Here is a 24,234-nt window from a genome sequence, read left to right as displayed (position 1 = left end):
TTGTTTTCTGTTGTTAAATAATGCCTCCCAACATCCGGGAAGACACAGTGAGCACCGCCCTGCCCCCACCAGACAGGCCCCCGGGAGGGCGAGTGTCAGTTCTGTCCCCCGAGAGGGTGGTGCTGAGAGTAGTGGGAGTTGGTGTCGCCTCAGTGGCAGCAAAGAATTTCTGCTGAGACGGTGGATTTTCCAGAGTTAATGGATGACTGAATTAATGCAGGGGCCTCAAATCTAAAGGAATCCACGTTTTCGGTGCTTTCAGAATACTAGTTGAGCAAAGGTGAGAAGACAGGCAGTGGAGGGGTAATGGATGTGGGGGTTGGGAGGCCACAGACCCTTCTTTTTTTCCTTCTTTTTCGAGGGCTGCCCTCGCAGCATATGGAGCTTCCCAGGCTCTAGGGGTCGTGAATCGGAGCCATGCCTACGACCTACACCACAGCTCACGGCCACGCCGGATCCTTAATCCACTGAGCGGGGCCAGGGATCGAACCCGAATCCTCGTGGATACTAGTTGGGTTCTTAACCCACTGAGCCATAATGGGAACTCCAAGCCTTTCTTTTTTTTAACTTTTTCTGCTCAGATGTTGAGGCGGGTGCCCTACTGAGCTAGTCTGCGGTTTCTCTCGGGTCTGGGCTTCTCCTTGGTAACACCCATGTTCTTCTCCCTCAAAAGGTGGATGCGACCACGGCCCATCGGATCGATGGCCTGGCAGCGCTGAGCATGGACCGCACCGGCCTGATCCGGGAAGGGCTGCGTGTCCCCGGAAACATCGTCTATTCTAGCTTGTGTGGACTGGGCTCAGAGAAAGGTCGGGAGGCTGCCACGACCACTCTCGGCGGGCTGGGGTTTTCTGCCGAAAGAAACCCAGAGATGCAGTTCAAACCCACGACCCCTGAGGCAGTGGAGGCCTCCGCTGTCTCCGGAAAACCCCCGAATGGCTTCAGTGCTATTTACAAAACGCCACCCGGAATACAAAAAAGCGCTGTCCCCACGGCAGAAGCGCTGGGCTTGGACAGGCCTGCCAGCGACAAACAGAGCCCTCTCAACATCAATGGTGCTAGTTACCTGCGGCTGCCCTGGGTCAATCCCTACATGGAGGGTGCCACGCCAGCCATCTACCCTTTCCTTGACTCGCCAAATAAGTATTCCCTGAACATGTACAAGGCCTTGCTACCTCAGCAGTCCTACGGCCTGGCCCAGCCGCTGTATTCTCCGGTCTGCACCAACGGGGAGCGATTTCTCTACCTGCCGCCACCTCACTACGTCAGCCCCCACATCCCCTCGTCCCTGGCTTCGCCCATGAGGCTCTCGACGCCTTCGGCCTCCCCCGCCATCCCACCTCTGGTCCACTGTGCAGACAAGAGCCTGCCCTGGAAGATGGGCGTCAGTGCCGGCACCCCGGTCGATTCCCACGCGTATCCCCACATCCAGAACAGTAAGCAGCCTAGGGTGCCCTCCGCCAAGGCGGTCACCAGCGGCCTGCCGGGGGACACGGCCCTCCTGTTGCCCCCCTCGCCTCGGCCTTCGCCCCGAGTCCACCTGCCCTCCCAGCCCGCCGCAGACACCTACTCCGAATTCCACAAGCACTACGCCAGGATCTCCACCTCGCCCTCCGTCGCCCTGTCGAAGCCATACATGACGGTCAGCAGCGAGTTCCCTGCGGCCCGGCTCTGCAGCAGCAGCAAGTACCCGAAGGCTCCCGAAGGAGCCGAAAGCGCCCAGCCGGTTCCCGGGCACACCCGGAAAACAGCGGGTCAAGACCGAAAAGATGGCAGCTCGCCGCCCCTGTTGGAGAAGCAGACGGTTACCAAAGACGTCACGGACAAGCCGCTGGACTTGTCTTCTAAAGTGGTGGATGTCGACGCTTCCAAAGCTGACCACATGAAAAAGCTGGCCCCCACGGTCCTGGTTCACAGCAGAGCTGCAAGTGGCCTCGTGCTCCCCGGGAGTGAGATTCCGAAAGAAACTCTCTCTCCTCCGGGGAACGGCTGTGCTCTCTACAGATCCGAGATCATCAGCACGGCTCCCTCGTCCTGGGTGGTGCCCGGGCCAAGTCCTAACGAAGAGAACGGCGGCAAGGGCCTGCCACTGAAAAACAAGGCCTTGGACTGGGCCATCCCGCAGCAGCGCAGTTCTTCGTGTCCCCGCATGGGTGCCGCAGACACTGTGGTCACCAACGTGTCGGCGTCGGTGTCGAGCGCCGGCCGCCCGGCCTCCGCGTCACCAGCCCCCAATGCCAATGCGGACGGCAGCAAGGCCAGCAGCAGGAGCTCCGTGGACACCATGCCGTCTGTCATCCAGCACGTGGGCCAGCCCCCGACCACGCCTGCCAAGCACGGCGGCAGCGGCAGCGGTGGCGGCGGCAGCGGTGGTGGCGGCGGCGGCACTGGCAGCAAGGGCGCCAAAGCCAGCAACCCGGAGCCGAGCTTCAAAGCCAACGAGAACGGCCTCCCGCCAAGCTCCATATTTCTATCTCCAAACGAGGCGTTCAGGTCCCCACCGATCCCCTACCCCCGGAGTTACCTCCCTTACCCAGCGCCTGAGGGCATTGCTATAAGCCCCCTCTCCCTACACAGCAAAGGCCCCGTCTACCCTCACCCAGTGTTGTTGCCCAACGGCAGTCTCTTTCCCGGGCACCTCACCCCAAAGCCTGGGCTGCCCTACGGGCTGCCCACGGGCCGGCCGGAGTTCGTGACCTACCAGGACGCGCTGGGGTTGGGCATGGTGCATCCCATGTTGCTACCTCACACGCCCATAGAGATCACTAAAGAGGAGAAGCCCGAGAGGAGGTCCCGGTCCCACGAGAGGGCCCGCTACGAGGACCCCGCCCTCCGGAACCGGTTTTCCGAGATGCTGGAAGCGAGCGGCACCAAGTTACATCCGGAAGTCCCCGCCGAGAAGAACCTCAAGCCCAGCCCCAGCTGGAATCAGGGGAAACCCGTCGTCAAGAGCGACAAGCTCGTCTACGTCGACCTCCTTCGGGAAGAGCCGCCAGAGGCGAAAACCGACGCCAGCGGGTCCAAGCCCGGCTTCACGGCTGAGAGCGTGGGCCAGAGCGCCGAGCCCAGCAAGCCCCCGGCTGACCCGGCCCTGCAGCCACACCGCGATTTCATCTCCCTGAGGGAGGAGCTGGGGCGCATCAGTGACTTCAGCGACCCCTACATCTTCAAACAGGCTCCGGGCCAGTCGCCCTTCAACATAAGCAAGGAGAATGTGCCAGCAGGAACCAACAAGGAGAACCTGGCCATGCCGGTCTCGACGTCATTCCTGGAGCCAACCCTGGGGAGCGACGGCCCTGCTGTCACTTTCGGGAAAACGCAAGAGGATCCCAAACCGTTTTGCGTGGGCGGTGCCCCACCGAGTGTGGACGTCACCCCAGCCTATACCAAAGATGGAGCTGACGAGGCAGAGTCCAACGATGGCAAAGTTCTGAAACCGAAGCCATCTAAGCTGGCAAAGAGAATCGCCAACTCTGCGGGTTACGTGGGCGACCGGTTCAAGTGTGTCACCACCGAACTGTACGCAGACTCCAGTCAGCTCAGCCGGGAGCAGCGGGCATTGCAGGTGAGCGGCCCCCACCCGCGTTCCAGGAACTTGACCAGTTGTCAGTTGTTTTTTTTTTGTTGTTGTTTTGGTTTTTTTTTTTTTTTTTTAATTTTATTTTAAACGTGTGAAGAGGACTGGGGTGGGAGGAGGGCGGGGTGTGATAGGGCAGAGCACCTGGCAGATTTGGTTAACGAACCTTATGGTAATTGAAATGTTTGAAATGCGTCCAGTAAGGGAACATAAGTGGATGCTTTAAGTTATTCTCGTAGATTTTTTTAAGAGAGCGTCACTCTTGCTGATAACGGAAGTTTGAATTATCACGAAGGATGACTAAAAGACTGCATGACGTTTACCTATCAGTTGCTTTGATTTCTCTGCCGTTACTGTACGTTAACAAATATACCTAAAAGCGCTGCTTAGGATGCCTTACGTGATACTTGGTGGAGGTGTGTGGCAGCCGCGTGTCTGTGGGATTCGTGCAATTTTTTTTCACCAAAAAGAGAGAGAGAGAGAGAGAGAGAGAGAGAGAAACTCGCTTAAAGGAATAGAGTATGTATTTAACTTGCTAGCAAATGATAGTTGTTGTATAGGAGTTTCCTTAAGATATTTTACTTTTAATTAAAAGATAAATAAAGCCAAATTGTTTTGCAATGTTAAGAAAAAAAATTGGTTTATGCTTATAAAAATGGATGAAGTTATCTAAATGATCCATTGAGTGCCCATTTTAATTACATAGATGGAAGGATTACAAGAGGACAGTATTTTATGTCTACCCGCTGCTTACTGTGAGGTCAGTTCTTCAAATTTTTATTACTAGAATCTTACATAAACCTTTTGAGTTAAATTTCATTTCCAAATATACAAAGGGAAGTTTGTGGGCCATGGTCGTCTTTTATTCATTGTGCATTTGTTTTCTTTTCTGTTGTGTTTTTGTTTTGCTTTCTTTGCGTTGTTTTTGTTTTGTTTTATTTACCTTCAAAAGAGAATGTCTGTCTCTATGCCACGGTGTATGTATGGCTATACATACACGCCGCACATATCTCTACATACATACGGCTTTATTCGTAAAGTGACTACTCACATATAGACACTCTTACATTTTTATCGTTAAATTTTAAAATATCTCGGTTGTATCATAAATTGTGGTTGGTTTTGGGCAAATTTTTCTTTGCAAATACTTTCCTTTAAGGTAAGGCCCATGAAATAGCTTTGATGGTAAGGTGTGTTCTTTTTTTTTTTTCCGTCTCCGTTCTCTTTCTAGCGTGCAATGATGCGCTTCTCCGAGTTGGAGATGAAAGAACGAGAAGGCGGCCACCCCGCAACCAAAGACTCCGAGGTGTGCAAATTCAGCCCCGCTGACTGGGAGAGGTTGAAAGGAAGTCAGGACAAAAAGCCAAAGTCGGTCGCCCTGGAGGAGGCCATTGCTGACCAGAACGACAGCGAGAGATGTAAGTGAACCCAGGCCGCTTGCTTGTGGGTACTCGGGCCGTGGGGACGGGGTGGTTCTGCTCCCCGCACCGAGGGAGGTGAGAGGAGGAGGAGGAGGGGGCAGTACACCTCCGATGGCCCGAGGCCCGACAGCCAGGTGGTGGCTGTTCAGAGAAGCCGGCCGTCCGGCGCCCTCCTTCAGCCGTGCAGCGGGGGCCGATGGCCCTTTTGGCCCTTGCGGCATCCAGGAGTGAGGCACCTATGAAGGATTATGTCCTGGGATGCAGCTCCTTTTCCAGAGGAAGGCTGCTCCTGTAGTGAGTAACCGTCTCATACAACGGAGCCGCGCGAATGGCAGTGCGAGACCTCGAGCGCAGCAGGTACCCACATGGGTTTTTGGTAGCAGTGAAATGACCCTTCCAGCCAGAGCCGGACCGGCCCTCCATGGTGACCGTGTCCTCTGGCGGGGAACGGAGAGTACGTGTTTCTTGCAAAGGCAGCCGTTTTTCGTTCGTTAACATGGGATGAAGGCTGATGAAGGCACCAGAAAGATGAGCATAATTATTTTCCGTGGCAGGCTTGTTTGCCATCGTTAGGAGTTGACAACACGCTCCCGGGGCGTGGGATAAACGAGGGCGTTCTTCCCACCAGACAGAGGGTGTGTTTTGTGTGTGAGAGGCCACATGGGCGAGGAAGCCAGCGCTTTGCTCAAGCCACACGCCGCCGCCATCCCGGCGGCTGCTCCCCCACCGTGGTTGACCTTGGGATTTGCTCCCGAGACTTCCTGGGCTGATGATTTGTGTCGGCAGCAAGGGGAGCAGGTCTTTCTCCTGTTTTCTGAAACGCTTGTGGCCCGCAGCCCACTCGGGGCTCCGGACACCTCATCAGGGTGATGGTGAATTAGAGCGTCGAGGAGGAGGAGGAGGAGGAGGGTGCAGTGGGTGCAAAGTCCCGAGCCAGGGACCATCCGAGACGGTGGGCGCTTCTGAGAGGGCTGTGCGCTCGGCTGCTGGAGGCTTGGTTTCCCTGCGCACTTGGGCTGTGGGCGCCTGCTGCATTCTGGGAAGATCTGTGGTCAGGGAGAGTGGGCTTCGAGCACAGCTCGTCTCTGGGGTCGGACAGGCCTGTGGCCCGGGGGGTTCTGGGGGAGCCACACTGGGACTGGTTCTCCGTTGGTCCCATGGAAGGGCGTTTCTGTCGCTCGACAGTGGCAGCCTTACCCTAGGCGGGCGCCTGAGGTAAATGATTCCCCCCCCCTCCTCCCGGGGGCGGCGATCAGGATGGGGACATGGAAGGTCCGGGCTGCTCTTGAGTGAAGCTACTAGAAAGCCTCCCTCCCTCCTTGTGGGTGCTCACAGCCACGCGCAGCTCTGCTCCTGAGTTGCCTCATAATTCCTGCTCGTGGGGGCCTTTCTCCGAGAGATCTGGCAGAAGCAGGGAAGGCCAAGTTCACGGGATGGCGCTTCTCAGAGGAAGGGGGTTGCCTTCGAGAGAGAAGCCCTCTTTGTTCTGGGTGGACGGTGATGAGGCTTCTTGCCCTTCTTTCCGGTAACGTGGCCAGACCCGGGGTGGCCGCCGCTGCCCTTCACATCTCAGTGAGCTCACCCCAGCCGCCTTCCCAGAGACGTCTGTGCCCAACCGAGAGATGAGAACTCAGTGTGGCTGATGGGGAGCGGGGCCTGAGCCCCAGATGATCCAGGAAGCCCCCTCCCCCCACTACTCCCACCCCCACCCCACCCCCCAGCTCAGACTGACGGGTCCCTTCCTGAAGCACTCAGGACACGGCCCACTGAGCCATGAATCACCACCAAAGGAGGACAGGAGAAAGGTTGGGGAAGGTGGGGACCCCTTTTGAAAGATTGGGTCAGTGAAGGAGATGGGTCACCATGGCCAGATTTCTGGAGACTTGGTCAAGAAGGGTTCCCTCCAGGAACCATTGTGCTTACTGCCGCCTCCTCATCCAGGGCGCGGCAGGTGTTCCGTCCGTTTAGATGGAAATTGATAGGCCTTCCTGTCCCTGGACCGTGGTGTCTTGAGCCCTTGTGGGCTCAGGTTCTTCTCACGGGTGTCAGTGTGGCCAAGAGCCGAGCCGTGAGCACATGGGAGCTGGGGAGAGGATTTAGGGCAGGCAGAAGCCACGAAGAGGGTACAGGATGTCTTCCTCCTTCTGAGACAGCCCTCTACCCCTGGAGGCACCAGGAGCATATAAGTCCGTGGGTGCTGTATGAACAGCCTCGGTTGCCCTGGCATGGGTGCATCTTTTTGCAGCGGGCTTGTTTAAGGGAGTTCCCATCATGGCACAATGGAAACGAATCCGACTAGGAACCATGTGGTTGCAGGTTTGATCCCTGGCCTCGCTCAGTGGGTTAAGGATCTGGCATTGCCATGAGCTGGTGGTGTAGGTCGCAGACACAGCTCTGATCCCGCGCGGCTGTGGCTGTGGTGTAGACCGGCAGCTGCAGCTCCGATTGGACCCCTAGCCTGGGAACCTCCACATGCCACAGGTGCGGCCCTAAAAAAGACCAAAAAGGGGCCGGGGGTGGGGGACTTGCTTAAGAAAAGTGAGTTAACTTGAAAACGCAAGAGTCAGGATTTTCATTTCTTCTTTATGAACATAGGGGTGGTTGAGTTAAATTTTTATTTTGAAATCTCACTAAAGAGTTAGGAGATAACTTCAAACTTGGAAGTTCATTACTAGGGACGCTCAGTGGCATTTGAAGATGGGGTGGGACAAGGAGGCATTGGGTCCCTTTCTTCTCGAACCTGGCATGACCATCTCCCTCACCAGCCACGTGGCTGGACAGACTCAGTGGCAATGCCTGGCCAGGAACTAGAGGAAACCTCAGTCAAGGGGCTTCATGAAACTTCTTAGCTCAGGAAACTTTTGCGGCTAAGCTCCTACATGTTTGTAAACTACTTTCATTTGGAACCGAGATTGCCTGTGCCGCTTCTGTAGAGGGTGTAAGTTTTAACGAGGTTAGCCTTTACTGGAGGTGCCATAGTTAACCTGCAGAGCTGGGCATTTCGGTCTTGGGGGCGCCCTCCAACCCCTCAGAACCCACCCACTTTGTTGAAGTCTCACTGGGCATAGCTCAACAGTGGCGGGAGGGTGTGCTCTGTTGCCACGGTGACTTCTAAATGTTGCTATGGTGATGCTTCTGTGAGGTGATGCTATGGCATAACTATGATGAGTTATGGGATATATGTGCTGTAAGTCACATGATCATGCAGCAGAGAGCAAGTGTTGAACCTCAAACAATACAGCCACCTTCACCTCTGCTTAGACTGGGGGACGACCAAGGGCGCATGGCTTCTGGCTTTTAGAAGGGCCGAAAGTAGCAGTGGGATTGAAGGATCCCTGTGTATCTAATGTGTCTCCCCATCCCCTTTGCCCTCAAGAATGATCCTGTGGCTCGTGGTTAGAACAGAGTCATTGAGAAGCTCCAGGTAACGCAGAGTCTCTACCCCCATGGCTGGTGGCCGTGGGTCTCTTGGGCAGTCAGGGCGGGTGTCCTTCAGGATTCTTACTGGCCTGATAAGGTCACCCCAGTGTAAAGCCCTGAAAGGGAGGGACGGGGACCTGACTCGGGGGAATTGGGATCTTTGCCCTAAAAAGCTTGGGGGTTGGAGAAGGGGGTGGACGGACCTAGTTAATGGGGAAGAAAGCAGCTAAGCTCTTTGCGGGCGGGTGAGTTCGGTGAACCTCCGACTTGAACAGTGGAGGATTCCTGATAATTCAGTATGAGGAATCTCTGACATTACACCATGGGGTCCCTGAGGACAAGCCGGAGGGGACCATCGGAAAGGAAGGGCAGGACAAGCCCCCGCTGAGCGGGAATGGCAGGCCCTTGCGTGGTGCTTTGACCAGATGGGAAGGGTCGTTTCTGGTAGGGCTGCTCTTGCTCTTCCACAAGCAGAGGGGAGAGGCTCCCTCGTCCGTCCCTGCTTGCCAGCACCCGAGGCAGTCACCGCAGTTCTTCCAGGTGGTTTTCTAAAGGCACAAGATGCCGGCCTTCTGTGGCAAAGGGTCGGGTGGGTGCGATATAAACTAATTTCACTGTTGGGAAGTTTGCCATGAGGGTGAAAATTCAGGCGGAAACCCCCCCTGAGCAAGGTGCCTCTTGAGAGGGATTGAGACTCTTAGAGATACAGGGTCAGTCGGAATGTAACATGTGGGAAGTAGAATCACAAACACTGGGGGTGGGCAGGTTCTTTTAATGTGATTGGGGAGTTGCCTGGCGGCCTAGTGGTGAAGGGGCCGGTGTTGTCACTGCTGTGGCACAGGTTGGATCCCTGGCCCGGAAATTTCCTCGTGCCGTGGGCACAGCCAAAAAAAAAAAAAGAAATACGACTGGGGACATCTCAGGTGTGGGCGGAGGTGGCAGCTCATCCCGGGCAGGGCCCACACTGCCCAGTCTGTCCTGATCGGGACCCGGAAGGCATTGCTGACATTACTGGGTTACCTCTGCTTTCAAACCACTGGGCTGGGGCCTCAAGTGGGGGAGGGAGGACACACTGTAAAAATGAACTTGAACATCGGACATGGCGGTGCTTGGGATAGCCTTTACATTTTTACTCGGATCCCCTCCCACGTCGCTTCTAGGAACGTGGATTGGACCAGAGCAGTCCAGTGGTGTAGCCAAGAGGGCTCACCTCTTAGCATGTCATACATTTCGGGGCTGAAATTCAAGCTGGCCTGAAAGTCTTGGCGTCCTTTGGTTTCTCCAGTCTCTCCCTGTGCTGAGCCTGGCCCGTGTTTATAAAGTGCCCCCGCCCCCAGGAGGCTTGACAGCTGAAGGGGGCCAAGTTGTAAAGCGGCGCCGTGCCTGCCAGAGGGGTTAAGGGCAGCCAGAGTGAGAGTCCCAGCTCGCCCTCTTCACTGGGCCTGGGGTTGCCTGGGCTGCGCCACCCGTAAGCCCAAGCCAAGGGTTTGCTGCCATGAGAGCAGAGCCCTGCGGGGTTGGGGCGATCCCACCATTCCTTGGCACTAGTAGACAGGGATCTGTCCCACCTTGGGATGCCCTTGGAGAAAGGGTGAATGGATTCCTTCTGCCATTGAGAGCACAGGCTGGCCAAGGCCAGGCTGAAGTTCATCCCCAGACTGACTGCCATCAAATGCTGGGAATGCCCCCAAGAAAGGCTGATCAGGGGATCAGCCAACTGGGCGGACGTGAGAGTGATATTTGAAGTGGACTGGGGACCAGCACGTGAGGGCTGTGTGCTCATGCTTCCACCCAGGAAAACGGGCTGGTGTTACTGAAAAACACAAACTCAGAGCCCCGGGTAAAGGGCAGGCTTGTCTTAGGGAAACACCTTAACCGTGAACCTCATAGCGATCATTCTGGAATTGTTCGTGTGCTGGGAAAAAACGTGACCAGCAAAGCAGTCCAAGCTATTTTCTTAGACTAGAACAAAGTGAGGCGTGAGGATGCTTTGGAGGAAAAGCCCCCAGGGAGTAGAAGCAGCCCCAGGCAGAGCTGTGGCGTGAGCAGTTTAGCACCTGATGAAGGGGGCGGGCCCGTCTTCGGAATGTCCTTAGATGCTTGCGTGGGAAGGAAGGCTTGGAGGAGTGCCAGGTGGGGTGACTGGCATTCCCGTGGGTGTGCCTTCTTCCTAGACAGGAAATAGGAGCCCCCCCCCCGCCCCGTTACAGGGCTCTGCCCCCCCCCCCCCCCGCCCCACAGGTGCGGAAAGCAGACAGGGGGACTTGTAGCCATCAGGTTGAGTTCCTCCCCCCTGCCCCTTGTGTGCACACCAGGGAAGAAGCCTTGCCGTTGGCTTTGCCAGGCTCCTCCCCTTAGTCTCCCAGCTCCCCTGCCTACCCTCTTCCTTCCCCCTCCCTGCCCTGCTGACCCGAGCGGACAGTGGCACTCTCCTCCGTGTAGGTGGCATTTGGGGGCTCTTTGGGCTCTTTTTACATCAGCCCTTCTTTATTTCAAAATAATGCCCTCAGCAACTCTTTTCATAGAGATTTTGAGCTCAGCCCTGGCTTGGTGGGATCTGGCCCGGGACGGGGACCACAGTACCATCAAAGTTGACCGGCTGGGAGGGGGTGGCCAGGGAGTTCTCGCGTGACGTGCTTCCAGGGGGGCGAGCTTGCTGCCTCACCCTGATTCTCCCCCGCCCCGGCTGTGAACGGGGACGAGGGGAGAAGTTGGGAGCGTGCCCGCCTGACGCCTTACTCGCCGCTCCCTTCGCTGCCTGCCTTCGGCCGTCCTTCCTGCGGGACGTGGGCTCTCTGAGGGTTTTGTGCTTCCAACGTGGGAGGCCCCCGGCCGCAAAGGAGGGTCTGTTGGTAGCAGATCACCTTGGGCCTTGGGGGTCACCTGCCTGCTCCTGGTGACCCTTGTGCCTTCCTTTCCCGCGCTCTCTGCCCCCACAGGCGAGTATAGTGCTGGTAGCAAACACGACCCCTTCGAAGCCCCCGATGACAAAGATCTTCCCGTGGAAAAGTACTTCGTGGACAGGCAGCCCGCGAGCGAGCCCCCCGCCGACCAGGCGGCCCCGGACACGCCGCACAGCCCCACCCTCCGGATGGACAGAAAGCGCAAGGTCTCAGGTGACAGCAGCCACCCTGAGACCCCTGTGGAAGAGCTCCCAGAAGACCCTCTGCTGAAAGCCAAGCGGAGACGGGTCTCCAAAGGTGAGCTCGGCTCGGCTTCGGGGCCCCACAGGGCACTTGGGAAGTCCTGGGTCCGAGCAGCGGAGGGTTCCAGTCCCACCCTGGAGCCCTGGGGGAAGCTGCTCCCATCTCCCCGCCCCCGCAGCCAGGTGCAGGAGCTCCAGCCCAACGATGGCCAAAGACTCATAGACCCCCTCCCGAGACTTGGTGACCAGCTCCAGCAGAGACAGTGACCACCCCCCTCCCCTCCCCCACCCCCATTAGTGATGTGTAAGAGAGTTTGTTCCCCCCCCCAGGGGGCTTTTTGATTAATTTGTAGTTATTTTTCCATTAGATGACTGGCCTGAGAGGGAAATGACAAACAGTTCCTCTAACCACTTAGAAGACCCACATTATAGTGAGCTGACCAACCTGAAGGTGTGCATTGAATTAACAGGGCTCCATCCCAAAAAACAACGCCACTTGCTGCACCTTAGAGAACGGTGGGAGCAGCAGGTGTCGGCAGCAGAGAGCAAACCTGGCCGGCAAGGCAGGAAGGAAGTGACCCAGGCAGTTCAGCCTGAGGTCACCGCCCAGGGCAATAACATCTCTGAAGAGAAGCCTGGCAGGAAAAGGGCAGAGGCCAAAGGCAACAGAAGCTGGTTGGAGGAGTCCCTGAAATCCAGTGACAATGAGCAAGGTAACACGGGGGGCCTCTCCTGGGGGGTAGGGGGCTCACGCGCCCTCTGGGGGAAAGGGCCCTGGAAGTTGCCTGAGTAGCTTGGGCTGTGGCAAGTGGAGGGGGAGTTGTCTCGTGAGGTCCTTTTCAGCCTCCGCACTTCCTTCTGGAATGCACAGTGCAGACGGAGCTCAACTTCCTGGGCTTGCTCCGCACCCAGCCTATGACTGGGCAGGAAGGGGAAGTCTTGGGTGACTTGCCAGCACCCTCATTCCAGCCTCAGGCTGTCCCCGGGGCCCCAGGTCCCCTCATGGGTGGGAGCGGGAGAGCAGGAACGGCTGGCTTCTGCCCCCCTCCCTCTCGTCCGGGCCCTTTGAAGCAACTTGCCATTTGGCATTTCGTGGGTTAACCTATTTGCCGTTTGAATGTAGGATAATTAAAATATTAATGCCTTGAAAACATAATTGGTATATCTTTAAAAACTGAAGCCGCTCCAGTGATCAGTGCTAACAATGGGCTTTTCTTTCCACACCGGCTACAACCGTGTAACGCCTGCTTCTTCTCCCCCCGCCTCCCCCCGCCCCCCTCGATTTAGGCTTGCCTGTGTTCTCCGGTTCTCCGCCCATGAAGAGCCTTTCATCCACCAATGCAAGCGGCAAAAAGCAGACTCAGCCAAGCTGCACGCCAGCCTCGAGGCTGCCTGCCAAACAGCAGAAAATTAAAGAAAGCCAGAAGACAGATGTGCTGTGCACGGACGAAGAAGAGGATTGCCAGGCTACCTCCCAGCTGCAGAAATACACCGACAACAGCGAGAAACCATCCGGGAAGCGACTGTGCAAAACCAAGCATTTGATCCCTCAGGAGCCCAGGCGGGGCTTGCCGCTGACAGGGGACTACTACGTGGAGAATACTGATGGCAAGGTACCTCTTGCCCCTGGCACCCGCCCCCGCCCCCCCCCCCCCCAGCCTGTGCCAGCATATCCCGCCTGCCTGCTTCTCCGCTTCTAGGGACAAAGCTTTCCTTTTGCTGAACTCCTCCCCTAAATGTCACTGCCCCGTCCTGGGACCTGTCTCCTGGGTGGTGGGGAAGTTTCCAAGTAGAAAAAAATGCCACCCCTCCCTCCCCCCCCTAAAAGAGCAGGGGGAGCGGCGGGTGGCCGAAGGACAGCCTGGAACGTGTGCGCCTCCTGCCTTCATGATAGGTGACCGTCCGGAGATTCCGAAAGCGGCCGGAGCCCAGTTCAGACTATGACCTGTCACCAGCCAAGCAGGACCAGAAGCCCGTGGACCGTTTGCAGCAATTGCTCCCAGCTTCCCAGTCCTCACAGCTGCCATGCTCCAGCTCGCCTCCAGAGACCACCCAGTCGCGCCCGATGCCACCCGAAGCGCGGAGACTCATTGTCAATAAGAACGCAGGCGAGACCCTCCTGCAGCGGGCCGCCCGGCTGGGCTACGAGGTAAGCATCCTCGTGGCTGCCCTGGATTCCGGATCCCCCCTCTTTGATGCGGGGGTGTCCAAGCCTGGCCCCTCCACGTGGGGGGCTGGGCCGGGTGCTCCAGCAAGACGTTTCGTCCCGTTCGCACTGCCAGCTCTTTCGTGGCTTGTTCAGTCGCGGTGTGCAGAGAACAGCCTCTGATGTTCGGGTGGCGTTCAGGCAGGTAGGCCGCTTCCGCAGCCTCCAGTCTGCCTCTCCTGTCTCCGATGTAAAATCTGGCCTAACCCAGGGCTTGGCGACTGGGGGAATTTTTTAATGAGCCCATTTGGATTCCGACTAGCAAGGGGGAGAGAAGCTGCTAGCTCCACTGGGGGTTGCCTGCGCTGTTTGCCACCAAGTGTGGCCCCTGTGGGGCAGCGGCCTGGCGGGAAGTTGTGCAGGGTGGGGGTGGGGCAGACCTGAGCAGTCTCTTTCTGAGTGGGTAGGGGACCCTGGGCTGATGGCGGGGGCGGGGGACAGCTTTGGACAGAACTCGCGGTCCCCACCGCCCTATCCCGACCCAGCACGGCCGATGATGAGGATAGCCGGTGTTGCTAGAGCAATGCAGATAGAAAGATGGCCCCTATCTTTCTAAGCCCGCCACATCCACAGGAACTCCTTCGCCCTTGTAACCTCTTCATGTAACCAGCACTAGCCCACTGTCAGAGGAGGAAACTGGGCCTGAGCCGCAGGGGGGTCCACTGAGATTGGTGCAGGTAGCGATCGCGGCAGTCTGGCTCCAAAGCCTCCCCCTCCCCCACCGCGCTCCCCACCAAGACCGGCTCGCATTGGAATTGCCCTTTTACAGTTCAAAACCTCCGCGAGATAGATGACTCCCTCTGCCCTGTGCAGCTCCCCCACCGCACTTGTCAGTTGAAATTGTGATGTAATAGCCCACAGGGCAAAGGCATTTTTTTATGCTGGCATCAGCCCTCTGGGAGTTGAATGGTGACAGTAAAATGTGGCTCAGCAGGCTGAGTGTGGAGGTGTGGACGAGCACCCGGGTGGCAGGACTCATGCTGGCCTGAAGCCCTGGCTCCCACACCTCCAGCCAGCTCCATGCCCCGGGGCCCCCCCGGGGCCGTTGTGCCCTGAGCCTGCCCCCCCAAGGCATGACCGTGGGAGGGAAGTTGGAAGGACCAGGGCTTTGCTTCGTTTGGGGAGTGTTTTCGGTTGTTGGTCGAACGAGCCGTTGTTTGCGTCTACACATCTCAGATCTCTTCGATAAGCTAGAGAGAACTTTCTGGTAGTCAGGGCAGTTATTTGCAGATGAAATGCAAGGGACACCCAGCGGGTTTCCCAAGAGCTGAGAGCAGCAGCACCTGGGAGGACGGGGTAGATGTTGCACGTGGCACTAAGTGCACGCCCCCCCCCACACACGCCAGGCCTTGTGGTTGAGAAAATAGACCCCTGCTTCCAGCAAACGCTGGAGATGAGAGGAGCGTGGGCGGGGCGGGGGGGGGGGCGGGCGGTGGCGGCCTGCTGGCACCTGCTGTGGAGAGCAGGGCTCCTAGCCCCACCTTTGAACTTGGCATCATTTCCAGCAGTCTCCCTTTGGGACCAGAGCCCTCAAGAAGACCCTCGCTGGTCCTCCAAGGACGTTTCCATTCCGGGTTTGGTGGATCTGAGGCCAGGACCAAGGGCCACTTGATCCATACTTCTCGAGGCCACCTGGGAATGTTTTTAGGCAGACTTTTTTTTTCCCCCTTCAAATGTAAATTTCAGTCTGTAAATTGCACTGATCACGGGTTTTTGAGGCTGGGCGTTTTGACTACTAGATGAACGCTTTCCACTTGGAACCCAACTTGCTGGGATTTCCTCAGGCAGAGTTTTAAATGTTGGGATGAAGGCCCAGTTGGGAGATGTGGCAGTTTAAACCTTTTAAAATTGAAGGACAGTTTGCTTTACCCAATAGAGGTGTGGCTTGAACGCACCGTTTGGGAGGGTTTTCCTGAAGTTTGGTCTTCACCGCTGTTATTTTCTGCTCAGCTCTAAAGTCACCATGTGCAGCGGAAAGGCTGGCTGAGCTTTAGGTCGTGTTCATCTGGTTCTGGAGGGGGAGAAACGCTCTGGCTTCAGATCACTTGCGTGGCCAGAGACCCCAGAGCTTTCCCTCCGGGTTAGAAAGGCTTCTGCTTCTCGCGCTAAAACGCCCGTGTGCAACCACATGCTTGTGCGTGTAGTGGGATGGTTAAATTTTCTATGAATTGAATAAATCATGTTTTTTAAAAAGTTAATGAGGCATTTAATTAATTAACAATGTCGGGTTTATGGCCTTTATGGTTATATTTTGTGGTTAATGGCACTCGGCTTATAGCCGCTTGACAGAGAGTCATCCAGCAACAACAGTTTGATTTTGTTTGGGAACCGGGCGGGCTACCCTGCCATCACTCCCCTCTCCAGCAGAGAAGAGAAACCAAGAAATGTGTTAGGTGGACAGACCTGCCCGGTCCCGTAACCTTTCTAACTGCTGGTGACAGCGGTTGCCATCCGTGTGGAGGCCATCCCCCCCTCCCAGCTAGGAGGGTGCAGTTAAGCCCACGTGACCCAGCAGAGAAGGCCTGAGGAGTGCTCGTCACAGGTGCATGCCATCCCTCTAGCTGGGGCCGTCTTGGCCCTTTCGAATCTGCCCGGCTGACCAGGGACCAACGACCTGAGTTCAAGGTCTGGTACTTCGTGTTAATTGAACTTGGGGGTCTAACCTCTCTGGGCCTCCCCACGTGTCGCATGAAAACAGTACTGCCTTGCCCTCCTGATACTTCCTGGGTTCCTGGGGGAGGACAAAAGACATCCTCACTGTGTAAATAGCGGTCACAGCACGGGTTGAGGTAGGACGGCTAGGCTGCCATCTTCCAGGACGAGTTGACTTAGCCGTCAGCTTTGACGGCCTTTCATTTCTCCGTGCCCTCGAATCAGCCCTCGTGGCGATGAAGGGGAAGGCCAGAATTGTCAGAGCAAATAAACGCTGGCTCGGTAGGACACCAGGCGGGCCGCTGGGGCCTCGGTCGATTGATCCGTGCATAGCAGTTGGTGGCGTTCAGACCTGATCCCAGAGCCACGTGACGGGGCCTCACCCTGGCTGGGGCACACAACTCATTAGCTGGCAGCGTCCACTCGAGTCCGGCTCGTGAGGGCCTGCTGAAAGAGCAGCAGCTTCATGCGGTATCCTGGATACCAGGGCGCAGGGCAGGTGGCCTGGGAGCCCAGAGGCTTGTGGGCTTTCTGGCAGGTTAGGATCTGCAGGAAGAAAGGCATTGGGGACGTGCCTCCTCTCTTCCTCCTCTTGCTTTGGAAGGGCGCTGCCGCGGGGGCCTGAAGGAACAGGGCACTGATGGCCAGGTTTACCAGCATGCCGCATTAGTTGATAGGGTGAACAAATAGAATGTTCTAGTCGGCCCCCAATGAATGGTCACCTTTGATGGGCATTTCCCCCACAGTGCATAAAAGGTTTCCCAGTAGCCATCTCATGTCTAGGGGGTGGTTAGAATGACCCTTAAGACTTGTCACAAGGTGGAGATCCTGTTGTGGCCCAGCGGAAATGAATCCAACTAGGCACATGATTTATTCAATTCATAGAAAAGTGGGTTAAGGATCCGGCATTGCCGTGGGCTGTGGTGTAGGTCCCAGACATGGCTTGGATCCCACGTTGCTGTGGCTCTGGCGAAGGCCGGCGGCTACAGCTCTGATTAGACCCCTAGCCTGGGAACTTCCATGTGCCGCAGGTACGGCCCTAAAAAGCAAAAAAAAAAAATTGTCACAGGAAGCCTATGTGACCCCCCCCGCCCGCCACCACCAAGTGGACCATGTGTTGGGCCACCCCCAGGCTCTGCAGAGCCTGACAGCTCTCCGCTGGGCATGCCTCGGAGAGAAACAGCATAACATGTCTTCTGATGGCAAATGGCTCTCTATGTTTGAAAACTTTCTTAATCAAGGTAATAAAACATTGAATAAATTATGGCTCTGCTTACTGGGAACCGTTCATATTAATATTTTAACACGCCAAAGAAGTAAGATGAATAACAGTGATTCTGATGCAGACTGTTGACACAGAATACCTTCTGGGAGAGGGGGAAGGGCGACTGTTTTATTTGGTTCTTGAAACGTGTAGGTCACGGTAGGTGGTGTAGCAGATCCCTGGCATTCGCTTGAGCAAATATGAAAATATTCGATTGATTCTACTACCCTCAGTGGGGGGGAGGGAGGCAAAATAGAGGATGGGGTTATTTGAGGCATCTGTGTCCTTCCTTGAGGATGCATATGAATAGAGCGAGCTTCTGGAGTTCCCACTGTGGCTCAGCGGTAACGAACCTGACTAGGATCCTTGAGGATGCAGAGTTCGATCCTTGGCGTAGCTCAGTGGGTTCAGGATCCGGCGTGACCATGAGCTGCGGTGTTGTTCGCAGACACGGGCTCGGATCTGGCATTGCTGTGGCTGTGGTGTAGGCTGGCAGCTGTAGCTCCATTTAGACCCCTAGCCTGGGAACCTCCGTATGCCGTGGGTGTGGCCCTAAAAAACAAAAAAGAAAGGAAGGAAAGAAAGAAAGGGCTTCTCTTGAACTCTACCTAACATGCAAACAGTAGCATTTTGAGGCCCAGGATCTGATTTGGGCTCTTACTGGGGGGATGGGGGGTAAGGAATGTTGGCTGGCGATTTGCTATCTCTTTAAGCATCGGTCTTCCGCACTTTTATCTAAACTTGTGCCGTCATTCACTGCCGAGCAGACTCATCCAGTGAGTGCTCTGTACTCAGCGATGTGTCATCTAAGATGTTAGCGGCTGCAGTTCCTCTGTACTGGCCACACCAGCCCCTGGGCTGAGGGCGTTTGTCACTATCTGAATGCATGCTCTCCGCCACCCCATGGAAGCTTCGAGAAGTTCAAGGGTAACTTGCCGAGGGCCAGGCCGGTGGGGCAGCGGAGCCCCAGACGACGCTCTCTACATCACCGAGCCCTTCACACACACCCTTGCCCCTCACCAAGACACCCGCCTCCTGCCTGCGCCACACATACTTGGGCTCTTGGATCCAAGGATATGTGCCTTTGAAAGTGGGCGTTGCCGAGCTATGCAAAAGTCGCCTTTTCAAGGGTCACTGTGTGCTGGTCTGATGGCGTCCCCTCCCCTCTCCCCACAGGAGGTGGTCTTATACTGCCTGGAGAACAAGATTTGTGATGTGAACCATCGCGACAACGCGGGTTACTGTGCCCTGCACGAGGCCTGTGCTAGGGGATGGCTCAACATAGTCCGACACCTCCTTGAATATGGCGCTGATGTCAACTGCAGTGCCCAGGACGGAACCAGGTCAGTGGTGGGTCTTGCCCTCGGCCTGGCCCTGCTGGGCACAGGGGGTGGTTCTCAGAGTGCATGGGAAGCCCCAGAAGGAAAGATGGGGAGTGAACGCCAGGTCAGCCCCTTGATGGCAGAGTCCTCTAGACTGGAATTGAACAGATCTTTCTGGCAAATTTACGTAGACCTTTAAAACTCTATAATACTCTCCTGGACAGGAGTCCCCGAAAGGGTTGAACTTGTAGGAATAATCAGGGGTGTTGCCTTTTAAGACCCTGGACTCTTCACCAGCATCTGTTAGATCACAGAGTGTTTATACGAGTTGAAAGTCCCAGGAGTACAGACAGGGCCAATGGCCACTGGCTCCGTAGGAGCCACCGTGTCCGCCCACATCCCCAGGCCTGGCCTTCACTCTGCCCTTGACCTCAGTTTATTGGCCAGAGGCCCAGGTCTGAGTCAGCCCCAGTGTCTTCCTGGTTGTGTGCTGAGGATGCTACAGGGCGGCGGGGCACGAGGGCTTTCCTGACAGTCATAAAACTAACAAAACTGAAAGATATTTGGTGGTTCATGGTTTCCCAATGGCATTCTCTCCAGATGGGACTGCGGGCAGTGTTCCCGACCCTGGCGGACACAGACAGGCGAACTCTGTACCCTCCTGAGAACTCGCCCCGGTGACTGCTTCTGCCCCAGAGGGTTGATCATTGATCAAGTTTCAGGAGAGGTTCCACTTGGCCCTTAGTTTCTTTTAGGAACCTCACTTTTTTTTTTTTTTTTTTTAACATGCTATGACAGTTACTTTTATGTGATGCTAGGATTTCCCCCCCCCCCCGCCCACCCCGATTAAGTTGCCTTCTTACAGCCTGTCACTATTTAAAGTTCATTGGAAACGGTTTCATCCTGGCTTGAGTTCCTCCTTAGGTCCTGGATTAAGGTAGATTTGCAGGGAGTTCCTGTTGTGGCTCAGTGGGTTAAGGACCTGGCGTCGCTGTGAGCTGTGGCGTAGGCTGGCAGCTGCAGCTCCGATTCGACCCCCGGCCTAGGAAATTCCCTATGCCGCAGGTGTGACCCTAAAAAAGAAAAAAAAAAAAAGTTGCATTTGAGAACTAGACCTGAGATAGTCCCTTCAGCTGCCCTGAAAAGCATTAACTAAAGAAAGTGTTGAAGTCACAATAGAGTGACTAGGAGTTCCCGTTGCCGCAACGAATCTGACTAGGAGCATGAGATTGCTGTCGGATCCCTGGCCTCACTCAGTGGGGTTCAGGATCCGGCGCTGCCGTGAGCTGTGGGGTAGGTCGCAGACGCGGCTCAGATCCGATGCGGCTGTGGCTGTGGCTGTGGTGTAGGCCGACAGCTGTAGCTCTGATTGGACTCGTAGCCTGGGAACCTCCATATCCCGTGAGTGCGGCCCTGGAACGTGCCCAAAAAACCCCAATAGAGTGATTAACCCCTTGATCACTGGCCAGTCAGAGTGCCTGGCAGTGACCGACAGGCACCTACCTCCCTGGTGAACTATGGCACCTGCGAGGCTTGGCGTGTGCACACCCGGGTTTGCCGCTCCGTCTGGCGAGGCAAGGCATCGTGTACACAGGTTTGACCCCTGTGCCTCTCCTAGGCCCCTCCACGACGCCGTCGAGAACGATCACTTGGAAATTGTCCGTTTGCTCCTCTCCTATGGTGCTGACCCCACTTTGGCTACGTACTCAGGTAGAACCATCATGAAAATGACCCACAGCGAACTCATGGAAAAGTTCTTAACAGGTACGACGGAGTCGAGGAAACGGTCTTATTCGGGCACCTAGGTGGCGGCGTCACACACCTGCAGCCCCAGAATTGGCCCCCGGCCCCGGTCTCCCGGGTGTCACACCTCCTGTGAAAAGCAGCGAAGTTAGTCTCTCAAGGAAGGAGATGCATACTTTAGTTTTGCAGGAGAGGCTGGAAAATTCTGGGCTTGCCAGGCTTGCTTTTGACTCGCAGGCCAGGGCGGCGAGGGGGGCTGTCCCTCGGGAGGGCGGGTGAGCGCGTCTGTAGGTTTTAGCCCCATCCTTGGAGATGCGTGCAGAGGGCCTTGTCGGGCAGGTGACATGCCAGCCCCAGCGTGAGATGTGCCTGATGTTCCCGAGCTCCGCCAGCATTGGATTCTCACCAGCAGGTGTTCTCTCGTTTCTCGCCCTCGCTCCAGATTATTTAAATGACCTGCAGGGTCGCGACGACGATGACCCCACTGGCTCCTGGGAGTTCTACGGCAGCTCTGTGTGTGGTGAGCAGCAGCGTTGTTTCAGTCCAGCGGGACGTGCCTGCGTGACAGACCGTTCCTCTTGGTGGGGCCGAGGGCTGGCAGTGAGGGCGCCGGAAGCGGGGCCCGTGGGGAAGGGATTTTTCAGGGGTCCTTTGGGGGGAACAGCTGGAAGCTGGCTCCGGCTCACCCTTGCCCTCTCTCTCGTTTGGCCTCTGTCAGAACCAGATGATGAAAGTGGATACGATGTTTTAGCAAACCCCCCGGGCCCCGAGGACCAGGACGAAGACGATGAGACCTACAGCGACATGTTCGAGTTTGAGTTCGCAGAGAGCCCCCTCTTACCGTGTTACAACGTCCAGGTGTCCGTCGCTCAGGGGTGAGCGGGGTCGCGGTGTGGTTGAGAAGCAGCCAAGCCGCTCTTGGGGTGACAGGGGTTAGAAAGTCCCTTTGGCAGGTGAGGGGGCGGGGGAGTGAATTCCTCACCAGGTGTCCACCAGTCTCCCACCTTTCTAGAAAAGGTGGGGGTACCTGGCACGGTATGACTGCCCTCGTCAGAACAGGCCCCCAGAGCCCAAAGGACGAAGTCAGTGGCTGGAATTACACACTGGGTCACTAAACTGTCAGAGAAGGGTCCCTCCTCAGCGGCCGCCCCAAAGGGCCGCGTAGGGGTCCTTCCAGGGCCCGTGAGGTCCACTGGCCGGTACTGATGCACCCTCTGTAAGATTGGGGACAGCATTTTATGGCCCCTGGGATCTTGCGTGTCGTCAGATTTGGTTCGATCCAGTCTCGGCCCCGTGGTCGGGCCCCTGTGCCCCTGCGACCAGTCCTTCAGAGTAAACAGGACAGGAGACCCTGTTGGGCTGTGTGTTGACCCGGGCGCTCAACGAGGCTCCGAGGCTGTGAACGTGTCCCCTTCACGGTGACGTTCTGTCAGTCATAGAAGTCGTAAAGCGCGACAGGGCCGAGGGGGACAGGGCCTTGCTTCTCGAAAGCGTTCCTCCCAGAGGCTTGAGGGGGGGCTGCAGGTGTGGGAAGGGAAAGGAAAGTTCTGCGGGGGGGCCGGCAGTGCCGACACCTCCCGCCGCGTGGGTCCTGGGCAGGGTGGCGTTGAGCAAGCCTTTCCCGGGCACGATTCCATCAGCCCCGGGCGGCGCTGGGGCGCCTCGTTCAGAACGGTGGCTCCCGCTTTTGTCTAAATCGGCTGATCCTCGGAGTTCCCGTGGCGGTTCAGCGGAAATGAACCTGACTAGCATCCATGAGGACGTGGGTTCAATCCCGGGTCGCTCGGTGGGTTAAGGATCCGGTGTGGCTGTGGCGTAGGCAGGGGCGGCTCTGGTTGCACCCTTAGCCTGGGGACTTGCACAGGCCGCGGGTGCGGCCCTCAAAGGACAAAACAAACAAACAGTACATTGGTGAAGCCTCACTAGGTGGACGCTCAGTGCGCCCAGAGGAGTCCAGAGTCGCCGCCGCTAGAAATGGAAATAGATCCATCAGAGCGGAAGTAACTGGCCCTTGTTGGCACCAGGAGACGGGTAGTGGGGCGTTGAAGAAGCACTTTTACCTTGGCCAGAAACTCGAACCGCTGTCCCTTCTCTCGTGCAGGCCTCGGAACTGGCTGTTGCTTTCAGACGTGCTAAAGAGACTGAAAATGTCCTCCCGCATATTCCGCTGCAATTTCCCAAACATGGAGATTGTCACCATCGCGGAGGCCGAGTTCTACCGGCAAGTGTCAGCAAGCCTCTTATTCTCTTGCTCCAAAGACCTGGAAGCCTTTAACCCTGAAAGCAAGGAGCTCTTAGACCTGGTGGAGTTCACAAACGAGCTTCAGACTCTGCTGGGCTCAACCCTGGAGTGGATCCAGCCCAACGACATGAACCCACAGGACTGCTGGTGAGCTGGCCGGGCCCGCCGTGTACAGTGTGTCATAGTGTTAATCCCTGTGCATATGTGTCATAATACAACTATTTCTGTAAAGAAAGGACACTATTACATATGAAAATATCTCTTCTTTATATAAGAGAAATGACTCCAGTCGGAAGGACTTAGAAACATGTTTTTTTCTTTTTAAACTTTTAAGTCAGTTTTTATGAAGTTGTTATAATGTTTCTTTACTTTTCAATGCACACATGCTTTGGGATATGTTTGTTTTTACTCGGAACATTTGTTTCTTTTCTTTTTTAAGGAAAAAAAAATGAGGAAAAGGAGCTCCACACTTTGACTTAATTTCGTACAAAGCTCTGATGACAGAGGCCGCGACTGTTTATAGAGTGTGGTCAGAACCGTGTGGTTGGTTTGGGGGAGTGAATTCGGTGAAGGCACTTGGCAATGTCGTAACTTTATGTTTTGTTTACAGAGTACCTGCTCGGGCCAGGTAGATGCTACTGGATATAATCCAGCAGTATGTAATATAAATTCAAACCATATCCACACACAACAACTAATTGTATGAAACTTTTATATCCTAATTTAAAAGCTGTGAAATTAGTTTTCACGCATCAAACCGGATTGTTTATATGTTTAAACATTTTATGCTCTTATTTAAAGAAGACTTTGAGCTATTTTTTTCTGTACCCTGTAAAATATTGAAAACTAACATAATATGTTGAGGTTGCTTGAAATTGTACATAAAACTAAAATTTTCTGAATTGTGTGTTTATGTTTGAAATCTGTGTTTTAACTTTGTAAGTAAATTCTCTGCCTTTGTATTTATATTTTACAAAAATTTTCTTAAAAGGCAATAAACCTGTTGAGGAAAGGAGGCAATTGAAGTACCTCGTGTCCTATGTATTCCTAAAACATTACTATGGTCACGAATGGTTTTTTTTGTTTTTGTTTTTGTTTTTGTTTTGTTTTATGTAAGTGGTGTTGATGGTCAGTCCCCTATAGATAACTTTTAGGGCAATTTATGGTCACTGTTAATCTAAGCAGACGGGAGGATTTCAGGGCGGTTAGAATCTGATTTGAAGTCCTATCCTGCAATGCACC

The 24,234-nt window shown here is 55.5% G+C and overlaps 1 protein-coding gene across 13 annotated transcripts in view; it reads left to right on the top strand.

Moving 5' to 3' along the window:
* Nucleotides 1–24,017, top strand: part of BCOR (BCL6 corepressor) — a 123,001-nt gene extending 98,984 nt beyond the window's left edge. For 5 of the 13 annotated variants that reach the window (XM_013986057.2, XM_013986055.1, XM_003360264.4 and 2 more), the window contains exons 4-15: nucleotides 674–3,565; nucleotides 4,284–4,337; nucleotides 4,809–4,995; nucleotides 11,358–11,618; nucleotides 11,932–12,276; nucleotides 12,851–13,176; nucleotides 13,458–13,712; nucleotides 18,862–19,028; nucleotides 20,626–20,771; nucleotides 21,193–21,270; nucleotides 21,469–21,625; nucleotides 22,852–24,017. In XM_013986057.2, the coding sequence (XP_013841511.1) occupies nucleotides 674–3,565; nucleotides 4,284–4,337; nucleotides 4,809–4,995; nucleotides 11,358–11,618; nucleotides 11,932–12,276; nucleotides 12,851–13,176; nucleotides 13,458–13,712; nucleotides 18,862–19,028; nucleotides 20,626–20,771; nucleotides 21,193–21,270; nucleotides 21,469–21,625; nucleotides 22,852–23,143 (5,160 nt within the window). In that variant the 3' untranslated portion in view covers nucleotides 23,144–24,017. The remainder of the gene's footprint in view (nucleotides 1–673; nucleotides 3,566–4,283; nucleotides 4,338–4,808; nucleotides 4,996–11,357; nucleotides 11,619–11,931; nucleotides 12,277–12,850; nucleotides 13,177–13,457; nucleotides 13,713–18,861; nucleotides 19,029–20,625; nucleotides 20,772–21,192; nucleotides 21,271–21,468; nucleotides 21,626–22,851) is intronic. The other 8 variants (XM_021079597.1, XM_021079596.1, XM_003360265.4 and 5 more) reach the window with 3 other exon arrangements.

The sequence above is a fragment of the Sus scrofa genome, chromosome X (assembly GCF_000003025.6).
Source record: "Sus scrofa isolate TJ Tabasco breed Duroc chromosome X, Sscrofa11.1, whole genome shotgun sequence".
Classification (NCBI taxonomy): Eukaryota; Metazoa; Chordata; class Mammalia; order Artiodactyla; family Suidae; genus Sus; species Sus scrofa.
The sequence above is the reverse complement of the archived record's forward strand: the minus strand, read 5'-3'. Positions and strand labels throughout refer to the sequence as shown.